We start from the raw sequence: 13,182 nt of genomic DNA on the forward strand, positions 1-13,182 counted from the left end.
GTCAGCAGCCCGCACTGCTTCACAGCTGGGCCTCATCTGGGCACCTCCAAACCCCAAACAAAGAAGAGGAATCTGCAGATCTCTCCGTAGCTCCTGCTGGGTGGCCTCAGGCAGAGGCTAAATTAGCACCTCCTTGGAGATCCAAGAGCCAGTGTACCCAGGGGTCAGAGTGGGACCATCCAGATTACAACTCCTCAGATCCATAAGGGACACACTCAGGGGGCAGACTCAGTGAGCACCAAAGCCCCACTGAAGCAAGTCTTGCCTCATAAGGTGTCTCCAGCACAGAAGTTCTCCCAGCGTAGACACAGCTGATCCTCACAGCCAATTGGCCTGGAGGTCAGTTCCCCGCAGTGATACCAACAACAATCAAGGCTTAACTACAACAAAACTGTGCACACAGCCCACAAAGGGGTGCATCAAGAGTGTCCACCTCAGGTACCTGGGGAAGCTGATTCACTGGGCCCTATAGGACACCTAGCACACAAATCTACTCTACCAACTCAGGGAAGCAGCCAAAATGTGGAGACAAAGAAACAGATCACAAATGAAAGAAATGGAGGAAAGCAAACAACTGGATATAGAGTTCAAAACCACGGATATAAGGTTTTTCAAGGATTTTCTAGAAATCGCCGATAAATTTAGTGAGACCCTGAAGGATATAAAAAAAAAACAATTAGAAATTAAGCATACACTGACTGAAATAAAGAATAATATACAGCCCTAACTGGTTTGGCTCAGTGAATAGAGCGTCGGCCTGCGGACTGAAAGGTCCCGGGTTCGATTCTGGTCAAGGGCATGTACCTTGGTTGTGGGCACATCCCCAGTAGGGGGTGTGCAGGAGGCAGCTGGTGGATGTTTCTCTCTCATCGATGTTTCTAACTCTCTATCCCTCTCCCTTCCTCTCTATAAAAATCAATAAAATATATTTTAAAAATAAAGAATAATATACAGAGATCCAACAGCAGACTAGAGGATCCCAAGAATCAAGTCAAAGATTTGAAATACAAAGAAGCAAAAAACACCAACCGGAAAAGCAAAAAGCAAAAAGAATCCAAAAGTATGAAGATAGTGTAAGGAGCCTCTGGGACAACTTCAAGTGTACCAACATCTGAATTATGGGGGTGCCAGAAGAAGAGAGAGAGCAAGATACTGAAAACCTATTTGAAGAAATGACAGAAAACTTCCCCCACCTGGTGAAAGAAATAGACTTACAAGCCCAGGAAGTGCAGAGAACCTCAATCAAGAGGAATCCTGTGAGGCCCAGCTACAGTGTCTGGACAGGTCCAAGCCTCAGACTGATGAGAGGGCACAGTCCTCTCGTGGCCACGTGCAAGTCCCAGCTTGGAGGGCAGAGCCTCCCAGCACCATGACAGCCAACAGCTGGAGTTGTCAGCTTGAACCTGTGGCCCCACCTGAGTGATACAGGCTGCAAGTAAACAAAGCTTGATCACGCCAAAACCGGTTTGGCTCAGTGGATAGAGCGTCAGCCTGCGGACTGAAAGGTCCCAGGTTCGATTCCGGTCAAGGGCATGTACCTTGATTGCGGGCACATCCCCAGTGGGAGGTGTGCGGGGGGCAGCTGATCGATGTTTCTCTCTCATCGATGTTTCTGACTATCTATCACTCTTCCTTCCTCTCTGTAAAAAATCAATAAAATATATATTTAAAAAAAAAAAAAAAAAAAAAAAACAAAGCTTGATCAGGTGCATGTAATTGAGGAGGATCAAAACCCACGAGAATGGTGTAAACATCTTGACCATGCCCTTACTTTACCTCGTGGCACTGCCTATAAAATAAAGACACGGCTTGTCGTCCGTGGCGTGGCGCTGTATCTCCATCAGAGAGGCAGCGTCTCACCGAGACCCAGCTTCATTCTCTTGTCTTTTCTCCATCCTTTCATCGCCCCCACTCGGGTTCACCCTTGGCTATGCTGGTGCGGCACAGAATCCAAAGAGGACCGAACCAAGACACATCATCATTAAAATGCCAAGAGCAAAAGACAAAGAGAATCTTAAAAGCAGCAAGAGAAAAAGTTAAGGGAGCACCCATACGACTGTCAGCTGATTTCTCAACAGAAACTATGCAGGCCAGACGGGAGTGGCAAGAAATATTCAAAGTGATGACTAGCAAGAACCTACAACCAAGAATACTCTACCCAGCAAAGCTATCATTCAGAATTGAAGGGCAGATAAAGAGCTTACAGATAAGAAAAAGCTAAAGGAGTTCATCACCACCAAGCCAGTATTATATGAAATGCTGAAAGGTATTCTTTAAGAAGAGGAAGAAGAAAAAGGTAAAGATAAAAATTATGAACAAAGTGACAATACATATCTATCAACAAGTGAATCTAAAAATATGAACAGAATAAACTGGTAAATATAATAGAATCAGGGGCATAGAAAGGGAGTGGACTGACAGTTCTCAGGGGGAAAGGGTGTGGGGGTGCGGGCAGAGACTGAACAAAAATCAAACACCTATGGATGAGGACAGTGAGGCGGGGTAAGGGCATGGGGTGGGGTGGGAACCGTGTGGAGGGGAGCTATGGGGAGAAAAAAGAGGAACAGCTGTAATAATCTGAATAAAGACGTATTTAAAAAAAGGGAGCAAACAGAATGCGCCACTCAGGGCCATGGACCTTTAGACCCAGAAGGGAGCCGGCTGATCTAACTTGTTCAGAAACAAGGCCTGGCCCTGGCTGGTGTTGCTCAGTGGATAGAGCGTCAGCCTGTAGACCTGGGTTCTTTTCCAGTCAAGGGCACAGGCCCAGGTTGCGGGCTCCATCCCCAGTAGGGGGCATGCAGGAGGCGGCAGATCCAAGATTCTCATCATTGATGTTTCTCTCCCTTTCCTTTCCTCTCTGAAATCAATAAAAATATATTAAAAAAAGGAAAAAAGGAACAAGTTCATGGCCCGGCAGGCGTGGCTCAGTGGTTGAGCATGAACCTAGGAATCAGGAGGTTCGATTCTGGTCCAGGCCGGTTGCAGGCCCCATCCCCTCTCCTTTCGTCTTTAAAGTCAATTAAAACTTTTAAAAATAAAAACAAGTTGGTGGCACAGATTCGAATCCTCCCCAGCTTCCTCTAAGCCACAGACCCCGCCCGCGCACTCTGGGCTCCTGCGGCTCTTACCTGCGCCGTGACAGCCGCCAGGCCCGCGTCAAGCCGGGACGCCTGTCCATTGCCGCCGTTACCAGGGCAACGCGTGCACACCACAGCGAGCCCTGCCCTCCAATACCAGGCACTGGGCCGTGCGTTCCCACCCCAAGGCCGGCTTCTGGGACCCCAGCCCTCCGTCTCCCTGGTCCAGCAAGCCGGCCGTGCGGTATCTGGGGGCAGGGTCCCCGTCTCCCTGCCTCCCCTGTCCCCCCTCCGCCACCGGCAGTCCCCCTCCTCTGGCGGAGCCCAGACCACCGCACCCATCGCCACCACAGAAACCCGGAGGAAGGCTTGCATCCGGGCTGCTTGCCTACAGGCAATGTGCTGAAGCGCCCGCTGTGGCAGAAGCCGGGCAGCCTCGGAGGGTGACCTCAGGCCGCCAGAGCCCTGCCCCGAGGATAAAGGGCGATGACAGCACTCCTATGGGAAGACGGGAGCGGGCGGGGGTAAATGTCTCCTAGCACAGCTTTTCACACTTGGCTCTGGTTTACATGTGGTTACTGAACAAAACAAGAAACTTCTGGTTCTGAAGGCGGGAGGAACTGAGGTCTAGACGGTCCAAGTGCACCCCATCCCGGCAAAACAGCGCCTCACCCGATTCCGAGTTGCCATCCCACCAAGGAGAAAGGTGAAGTTCACAAAGCCACTGTCCTGGGAGAACTTGAGATTCAAAGTAAAACCTCAAGGGTATCAAGCAGGTTCTCGGTTCTTGCACCGTGTGGCCGCTGCCCATGGGCAGAATGTGGCGCCCTAGTCCCTTCCTTACCACTTGGTGCTTGGGTGCTGTCACAGCGGCGGTCCCCCAAGCCTGCAGCGTGTTCTCCACAAGGTGACGTTGCGGATGCGGCCAGAAACAGGAGTTCAAGTCCAACCCCCTCCCTGGCCCACAAACACAAAACAAACTCCAAGCAAGCACATTTCTTTACTTAAAGTACCTTTCTCTTAGGGGAAAAATGTCCCCTTAAAGCACATTGAAAAGTGCTCCCCACCTCCTGTAAAATAATTCTATTTCAGCATAGCAAAACTAAAGGCTGTTCTCTTTACACATTATTCTGCTCTCGAAAACCAGTCCAGAGCTGCTGTCAGCCGACTTTCATCCCATCACGCCCAACTTGGCGCTCTTGGTCACACAGCTACAAATATGAGTTTAAGTGAAGGAATTTTAAGTCACGAGTTCATGTACAGCTCACCAATGAGGCAGGGCAGCTGACACAGAACAGCCATCACCCGCTCAAATGCTCACGACCTGGTACCGAAGATCCAGAGCCAAGGACTCAGTAGCCTGCTGTTTTTCCCTCTTGAAGACTTACTCAGAAGATTCCCTACTTTGGTTCCCGATTTCTACGATAAATCAACGATACAGGCTGGCCCAGAGGCAGTGCGATCGAGCCAGCAGCTCCGAGCACTGCTGACAGATGACAGCCTCCGGCCCTCTCACAGGAGGCCTCATATTTGAACACCTAAGGACACAAACACAAACCATTTTCCCTTCTCTTCTGATGGTCCACTATATTCCTTCTTCCACATTAAACCTGACTTTCCAGATAGGCAGGAATTCTCTGTGCAAATCTCCAGCACAAACTACTCAAGACATGGGACTTGGACTTGGAAACGCTTCACAGTATGACGTCCAAGGTGCACAGAAGGCCCCAGTGGTCACTGGGAAATCGGCCACAGTCCAGCTTCTCCAGCCCGAGGAGATCCAAACTCTGGGGAACGATGTGGCCGCCTCCCGCCGCCGCTCTGAAAAATATCCGATCAAAGCGATGCTTACAGGTGGCCCGGATGCCGAGGTTAGAGTTCATCTGCGTGTCCCACGTGTACTGGCAGTGCTTGGGTTTGCCCAGAAACTCCCACACATCCGAGATGTTGCCGGGTAAACCGCCGCATTTGGTAACCTGAAAGACAGAAAAGTCTGTAAGATTCAAGTGTTTCCCCCTAAATTAAAAAGGTGACTCTGGAAATATTTTTTTCTCTGGCTCTATTTTTGTTCATTAGTTTATGTTATTATATATATAAATGTGGAAGATGCCATTTATATGAGCCAATACCAACTGCCTTCAGTTCTATTTGAAACTTACTAACAATATTAGTTCTTTCTTTTTTCATTCACACTCCTGTTTTTTTTTTTTTTACTTATGGTAAGTTACACATAAGATTTACCATTTAAAAACATACATATATCAATGGCATTAAGAATATCCACATAATTGTGCAGCCAGACTTTTTTGGCTTATTTTTTAATCAGGTTGTCTTCTTTAAAGAATTTCTAACGTCTTAATACAGATCATCACGTCTGGTTCATTCCAGCTTCAGTGCCAAACCTGGCCCAGGCACTGCTTCAGCTCCTCCTTCTGTCATGGCTGCTTGGACTTTGAACGTCACACTATGCTCCTTTTTCTTGATCTTGACAATGTGGCACACTTTGGCCTGGCTGTGGGCAGGAAGTCCTTGATTTCCTCCATTTTGTGAGGCGCGCAGCCAGCACAGTAAGTGGCAAGAAGCGAAGAGGCCCTGGCCGGTTTGGCTCAGTGGATAGAGCGTCAGCCTGCGGACTGAAGGGTCCCAGGTTCGATTCCGGTCAAGGGCATGTACCTAGGTTGCGGGCACATCCCCAGTAGGTGTGCACGAGGCAGCTGATCGATGTTTCTGACTCTCTATCCCTCTCCCTTCCTCGCTGTAAAAAATCAATAAAAGATATTAAAAAAAAAAAAAAAAAAGCGAAGAGGATGGAAAAAAACAACCAGGTTCTTCTTGTTGGCTTGTAAGAGTCCTTATGTATTCTGAATACAACTGCTGGTCGGACACGTGATTTGCAAATATTTCCCCGCATTCCCTAGGTCGCCTTTTCACTCCACTGATGCGCACAAGTTTTTGTCCACGACCTCCACCTTCTCTCCCTGTTCGCTGTTGTCTGTGCTGCTGGCGTCGTGCTCAAGAAGTCACTGCCAACTCCCATGTCACGACGCTTCCCCTCGTTCTTGCTCTGACTTCAGGCCTTTGGTCCACGCTGAAGAACTGTGACACAGGATGTAAAGACCCAACTTCACAGTCTTGCACGTGGTATCAGTTTCGAACACCATTTGTTGAAAAGCGGAATTTAAGTCCTTCAGTCCCTCAACCAGACACCAGAAACCGCTGCCATAAACAAGTCCATCTGTGCACAGCTGACAGAAGCCACCGTGCCAGGACACCACACACCACACCCAGGAGACCGAGCCGCGTCCTTCCGTGGGAACCTGCCTTCCCTGGGGCAGAGTCCTGACCGCACCGCTCTCCTTCCCTGCTCACGCGTCCTGCCCCTGGAGCTGCCGCAGGGACCTGAGCAGACTCTCCATGGCCGTTCGCTTTCTGTCTGACGTGAGCTGGGCCGGGGGGCGGGGGGGAAGGCAGGTTCTAAGCCTGTAAAGACCCTGAGAAACCTCACTACGTCTCAGCTGAACGAAGGAAAGGGACTGTGTTCAGGCCTGGACCCGCGGTACCAGGAAAAGGGGAACCACCATGACACTCAACTCTTTCTGTCCTCACCTTGCAACCAGATCCACGATGAACGCCTTTCCTAAGCTCCCTCACCCTGGCTTCCCCGGAGCCCGCGTTAACCCACACGCTGTCTGTCCCGCGTTGTCGCACCCGCGCCGTTCCCCCCGCGACACAGCAGGCCTCCTGCCTCGGCTGCCGCGATGCTGGACAGAGCACGGCTGAGTCACCGTTGCTGCGTTTTCACCTACAAGCGCCAGTGCCCGTTCGGAATCAGCTCCACAGCGATAACCCGCCCTAAGCGCTGACCTGCTGTCGGCACTCACCTCCTGATCCCTTAAGTTCGTGTCTCCCGCAAATATGACGGTGGCCGACGCTGGAGCCTCCTGCATTTTCTTTAGAACCATTTTAAACTGGTTCGCGCGTTCCTCCGCATGCCCCCGGGTGCTCTCCAGGTGGGAGTTCATAAGGCACAGCTCGTTTCCCGACACGCTCGCCTGACACGGGACAAGTGGTCACAGCCGTTACGTCAGCCCCAATGCTGACCTCTGACCCCAGGATCAGATTAGCCACTGGCTGGAGCACACCCCGGAAGCGAAGCTGGCCGTGGTCAGGGTGCTGTTCCTCCCAGCGCATTTAGGAAGAAAATCCGCTTTAGAGAGTGAATGTGGAACATTAACAAACCTTTCACATTCTCAGGAAACATCTAACAAGTCAAGGATTTTATTTTTACAAGATTGTGTCTGTTTGAAACTTATATAAGAACTTAACTTACCAAGTTCTTCAGACTAACAGAAGAATCTGTAAGTGAGGAGCAAGTTCTTTCTGAAGACAACAGTAAGCAGAAAAAGGACACCACCCCGGAACTATAAAGGCGAACCTCTTCTTTTCTTAAAAAGCAGCTGATTTTGAAAAATTACTCACATGCACACACAAAAGGTTTCTCATCATCTGTGTGTTTGGAAAAGGGATAATCTCGTGGCTTTTCAATTTCACTCTTGATTTCTTCAACATTATGGCTGTGAAATATCCGTCGTCATGACCTTCGAATGTTTGTAGAACAGAATTCCAGTTAAGAAGACACTAGTATAACAGGTTCCCCTACTGAAGATTTTATAACAAACAAGTACAGATACTTAAATGGATCTCAACCTTAAAAGTAAACTATTATTTCAAAACAGTTGAAGATGGCCAACCATGTCCCTGTTTACCTGCCCCTCCCAAATGTCACGGAAGTATGGAAGAAATATAAAAATAAACACGACTTCACATAGGTGCCAAAGCTAGTTAATGGTGCCAACAGGAAACAAATAAGTTGGAGCAATTTCTGAGAGACAGAGTAGATGAGACTTAAACCGAGGCAAGCTGACATGCATTTACTTCTCACTTGGAAGCCCAGGAAAACTGTAATAAGTGAACAGAAAATTTAGAAGGTGAAAAGCTGCAAGAAGAAAAAAGAGGCGGTGACGGAGGCTTCCAACAGTTAAAAAACCAAGTGATGGAGGAGTGGCAACTGGTTTATCAGAACAGAGGACCCAGAAGAGAAGAGGAAGATGAGGAGGGAAAAGGAGAAAAGAACGAAGAAAGAATGGAAGGGAAAGGACGGGGTAGAAGGCTAGAGAGGTGGCGGGGGCAGGAGAGGGACATGGAGAGGGACGAATTTTCCCGAACTGAAGGTCACAAACCTCCAGACTGAAAGTTCCTTCCAAGGGTTCAGAATAAATGAGAAAAAAACCCAAAAAACAAAAAACCACCCATAGAACACTAGGGTGGAAGAGAAGACCTTCAAAGCTTAAGGAGAGGGGAGGCCACGAATTAGTAAGGCTTCAAATTTATAATCAACAGTGGAAACTGGAAAACACTGATAACACCTCCCTGCCCAGGAATCTGTGTGTACCAGCCAACCGGCCAACCGGCCAACCGGCCAACCAGCCAGCTATGGGGACGAGTCACAGGGCTTCACACCTCCCTCCCCACGCACTCTTCCTTAGAGGTGGTCCAGAATGTGCTCCAATAAAATGCGGGAGTGCACCGGGAAGGCACGGGCTCCGAAAACAAGAACCCCCAGGAGAAGGCAGGAAAGTCGTCCACAGAGAGAGCAGGAAAGAGACAGAGGCCAGGCGGGAGGCCGATCGGAAGCCCCCTCCTTAGCAAGTCGGGATCAGACAGGAAGTCAAAAGCAGGCCACGTCCTAGGCAGTGGTCGGCAAACTCATTTGTCAACAGAGCCGCATGTGGCTCGCGAGCCGCAGTTTGCCGACCACTGTCCTAAGGAAAAGGGAAAGGCAACGGAAACATGGGCTTGAGCCCAGAATCATGACATGTAGCCAAAGTGGCAAAAACGAAACAGGTGGAAAATAAAAAAACTAAATTATTTAGAGTAAAAAGCTAGAAGAAAAGACGTTTGAAAAGCATAACCACAGGAAGCCAATACAGCGTGTGAATTATAACTGCAAAATTAAGAATCTGGAAAAAAGTAACTACAGTGCAATTATCACACTTAAAGTTTTTTTTTTAAATATATTTTATTGATTTTTTACAGAGAGGAAGGGAGAAGGATAGAGAGATAGAAACATCGATGAGAGAGAAACATCGATCAGCTGCCTCCCGCACACCCCCTACTGGGGATGTGCCCGCAACCAAGGTACATGCCCTTGACCGGAATCGAACCTGGGACCCTTCAGTCCGCAGGCCGACGCTCTATCCACTGAGCCAAACCGGTTTTGGCCACACTTAAAATTTTTAATGATTTAATGTCACCGAAAAGCTACTGTCTCAGATTTTGACAATTTACATCTCCCTGAGATATCATTCATTTTCAGCCACTTTCTCACATCAGAGCTCTATCAAATACTCTCCTTAGTGCTCTCAGTACTGTGTCTGCTCGTTTGCTTAAACTGTGTTTGTCCTTCATTTTTTGTCTATGCGCTCCAATAGGCTTTCATTGGTTTCTTTCACTGACATGTTTTTCAGAGAAAAAGACAAGTTAAATGACAGGAAAGCTGTTACCTGTAATAATCTCGTAACTGCTTGCTCTCTTCTTTAGCAAGCTGTGATACGGGGGGTTAACTTCCTGTAGAAATACCACGTCGGGGCTGTACCTGTTTAAAAACACGGGTTTATGATGAACAGCAGGTACGTACCATTTCACGTACAGTACCCAGATCAGCAAAACACCCCCACGTAAGAAAAATGCAAAGCTAGGACCCTCTCAGACACCCAATATTCAACGTTCATGCTGCTCTTTGGTAACGATGAAACGAGAGATCTGTGCTATTTCACACGGAATACTGCAAAGATTAATTTAAAAAAACATATAGGTGACACCACACTGTAAAGTTGTTTAGAATCACTGACAACAGGAAGCAGTAATCTGAGAGGCACCCCAGTCCTGCACCCCGAGGGACACTTCACGTGTGATCACCCTTTCCGTCCTCTGGAAACAACGATCCCTGACGAAGAAAACAGCCCCAGGGAGCGATCTGGCTCCCCAGTGACTCCCCAGGTGGCCGCCAGTGTGCCCGCCGCGGAGCCGTTGGCCATTCTCACAGCAAGCGATTATTCACGGAGGTTAGTAAGGAAGGTGGCACGGGAGGCTTCTAGCGGAAGTCTGGGTTCCTGCCCCCCTCCCACCACCCTGGAGCTGGACCCGAATTCGGGCCTCAGACCTTCAGCGCCGCCCTCTGCACGCAGGGGAGCCTCTCGCTCGACCGCCACCCTCCCACAGCAGCGCGACACTCACAGAGCGATGGAGGCACACACCCCTTGCGCCCGCTCCCACAGGTTGTTCAGATCCAGCCCGTCCACGTTCCAGGTGACCAGAGAGAACACGCTGCCGTCCTCCTGCTGCGGGGGGCCAGCTGAGCCGCTCTCCGGCGCTTCCTCGCCGGTTAGGTCCACACTGGAAGGTCAGAGGGAGGCACAGCTCTGCAAAGAGCCTCCAGGCGGCGGGATTTAACCAGCGCTTCCAGGTGTCCGCCCTCACCTCACAGGCGAAGACGCTTTAAAGACCCCCAAGTCTCCGCCAGGAGAAGAGCGAAAGTCCCGACTGAGGAAAAGACCCCTCCTGTTACCCAGATGCTCGCTCACTCACAGTTCAGAGCGAACTCAAGGCCCTTCCCCGCCTTGATTTATAAACCAGGACCCCGTCAGACCGAGACGTTTCCACACTCACTTGGGTTCATTTTAAATCTCGTTTCTGAAAGTGCAGAACCGAGCCCTGGCCGGTGTGGCTGGGCGGGCTCCCCGGGCAGCGTGCCTGCACCGAGGCTGCTGCTTCCATGCCAGGCCTCACACACGTGTCTCTCTCTCCCCACCCTCCTCCTCTCTCTCTCTAAAAATCAATAAAAAACCTTTTCCTTTTTTTTCAAAGCAAAGGCCTATTCACATTTCGCCAACTGTAGGTCTTAACCCAGGACCTGCGCGTTCTCGCGTCTCCTTTAATCCAGAGTCGCCCTCCAGCCCTCGCCTCCGGTGACCTGGACACTGTGAAGCACGCGGCCTGTATGTTGTAGACTGTCCCTCAGGGGGGCCTGTCTGCCGTTTTCTCAAGATCGGATTCGAGAAATAAGCCAGGCAGAGAGAGAAATATCGCGTGATCTCACTCATTTGTGGAATATAATGAACAACATAAACTGATGAACAAAAATAGATCCGGAGACAGAGAAGCATCGATCAGAACGTCAAACCTCAGGGAAGGCAGGGGACAGTGGGGGTAAGGGGGAGAGATCAACCAAAGGACTTATATGCATGCATAGAAGCCTAATCAATGGACACAGACCACAGGGGGGTGGGGGCATGAATGGGAGGTGGGGGGGAATGGGGGAATACGGACACACATGTAATACCTTAATCAATAAAGAAATTTAAAAAAAAACCAGATCGGATTCGGATTCTGCGCTGTTGGGGAGGAACAGCACCGAGGGCTAGTGTCTTCCTCAGCGCCCCCTCGCAGGTGGCACCGAACGTGCTCATGTTGCCCCACCACCCGGTCCTGGCTGGGGTGGTGTCTACCCCTTTCCTCCCTGCCCAGTGATGCCTGCCCCCTGTAGGGAGCCTTTGTGGGCAGGCGCTTTGGGCCTAGGCAAACCCCTTGTTTCCCACCCACCACTGGTCATTTCTGTCTGAAATAATGCCTGCTGGGGTGGTCCCCACGTGGTGCTTCCTTCTAATCCCACCGCGCCCTCTGCAGCTAGCATTCTACCCTAAGGGCAAACGTCCTGCGACCGGGATGGACTCGTATTTTATTCTGCAGGTGAGGCCTGTGTCGCTGAGTTCACAGGGAGGGGGTGCATTTTACAGAAAACCACTGGTTGCCCGCGCAGAGTCAACAATAAATAGGGCCCAGCCAAGAGCATCGACCCTGGAACCAAGAGGTCACGGGTTCGATTCCGGGTCAGGGCACAGGCCCGGGTTGCGCGCTCGACCCCCAGCAGAGGGCGTGCGGGAGGCAGCTTCTCTCATGGATGTTTCTCTCTCTCTCTTCCTCTCTTTAAAAATCAACAAAAAATATGAAAAACAAACTAAAACCAGTCAATACAGGACGCAGGCGGACTTGCAAATTACCCTGTTTCCATTGCGGCTTTTGCCTCATTCATTTGTTTGGAAGCTCTCGCTGGCACGTTTCCTGCCCTTGGAGTGAAGAACAGTTCAGAGGGTGCCGCCCGCAGTCACCCTCCACCAGGGGCGCCACCCAGCCCCGCCCGCCCACCGCCCACTCACCAGGATTCCGGCGCGGGCGAGGTCGCGGGGCGGCGCGGGAGGGCGCCCTCCTCCGCTTGCGGCTCGAAGTAAGCGTTCAGCGCCCTCTGAAGAAAGCAGGCACACGGGGTGGGCTCTTGCGCGCGCGGCCCGCCCCCGCCCCCCCACTGCACCTTCCCGGGCCCTGCACCCTCCCCCCCAGGCCCTGTGCCGCCGTGGCCCTGCACCCCCGCCCCGCCCCGCCCTGCCCTGCACCTGCACCTTCCCGGGCCCCTGCACCTCCCCCCCAGGCCCTGTGCCCCCGGGGCCCTGCACCCACGCCCCCCTGTACCTTCCCGGGCCCTGCACCTCCCCCCAGGCCCTGTACTCCCGTGACCCTGCAACCCCCCCGCCCCCGGGCCCTGCACCCCGAGCCCGGCGCGCACCTCCACCTCCCAGGCGTTCTCCGCCAGGTACCGCCGCGCCACAGCGACGTCACAGCTGGCAACGGAGGTGAAGTCCGCACACAGCAGCAGCCGCTTCTTTCCCGCCGGGTCCCCGTCGTCCGGCCCCGCCTCCGGGCCGGTCTCCGGGCTGCGCTTCCGCTCCATCGCCGCGGATTCTCACCGCCGCCCGCCGCTCTGCGCAGGCGCCCGCAGCCGCGATGCTCCCGCGTCAACCGCCGGCGGGGAAACGTGGGCGGCCCTCAGAGGGCGGTCGGCGCGGCTGCGCAGTGGAGGAAGGAACGGCCGGCGCAGGGGAGGGCACCACAGCGCATGCGCGCGCGGTCACAACGAGGCGCGGACCGTCCGTGCGCGAGCGCTGGGCGGGGGGGCGTAGCGCGGGGCGGGGGGCGTGGCGTGGCGCGG

The 13,182-nt window shown here is 51.9% G+C and overlaps 1 protein-coding gene across 2 annotated transcripts; it reads right to left on the reverse strand.

Moving 5' to 3' along the window:
- Positions 1-4,061: 4,061 nt before the first annotated feature.
- On the reverse strand, positions 4,062-13,037 carry TDP2 (tyrosyl-DNA phosphodiesterase 2). 2 transcript variants are annotated; one of them, XM_080649240.1, is made up of 8 exons: positions 12,760-13,005; positions 12,356-12,441; positions 12,200-12,265; positions 10,377-10,535; positions 9,644-9,735; positions 7,560-7,678; positions 6,962-7,132; positions 4,062-5,056 (listed from the first exon to the last, which is right to left on the reverse strand). In XM_080649240.1, exons 1-8 carry the CDS (start codon positions 12,922-12,924, stop codon positions 4,775-4,777), a joined length of 1,140 nt encoding a protein of 379 aa, XP_080505366.1. In that variant the 5' UTR covers positions 12,925-13,005; the 3' UTR covers positions 4,062-4,774. The 2 variants fall into 2 exon arrangements, with proteins under 2 accessions (XP_080505366.1, XP_080505367.1); XM_080649241.1 differs by lacking the exon at positions 12,200-12,265 and having other exon boundaries at positions 12,760-13,037.
- Positions 13,038-13,182: the final 145 nt, after the last annotated feature.

This window comes from Plecotus auritus (assembly GCF_963455305.1).
Source record: "Plecotus auritus genome assembly, chromosome: 12".
Lineage (NCBI taxonomy): Eukaryota > Metazoa > Chordata > Mammalia > Chiroptera > Vespertilionidae > Plecotus > Plecotus auritus.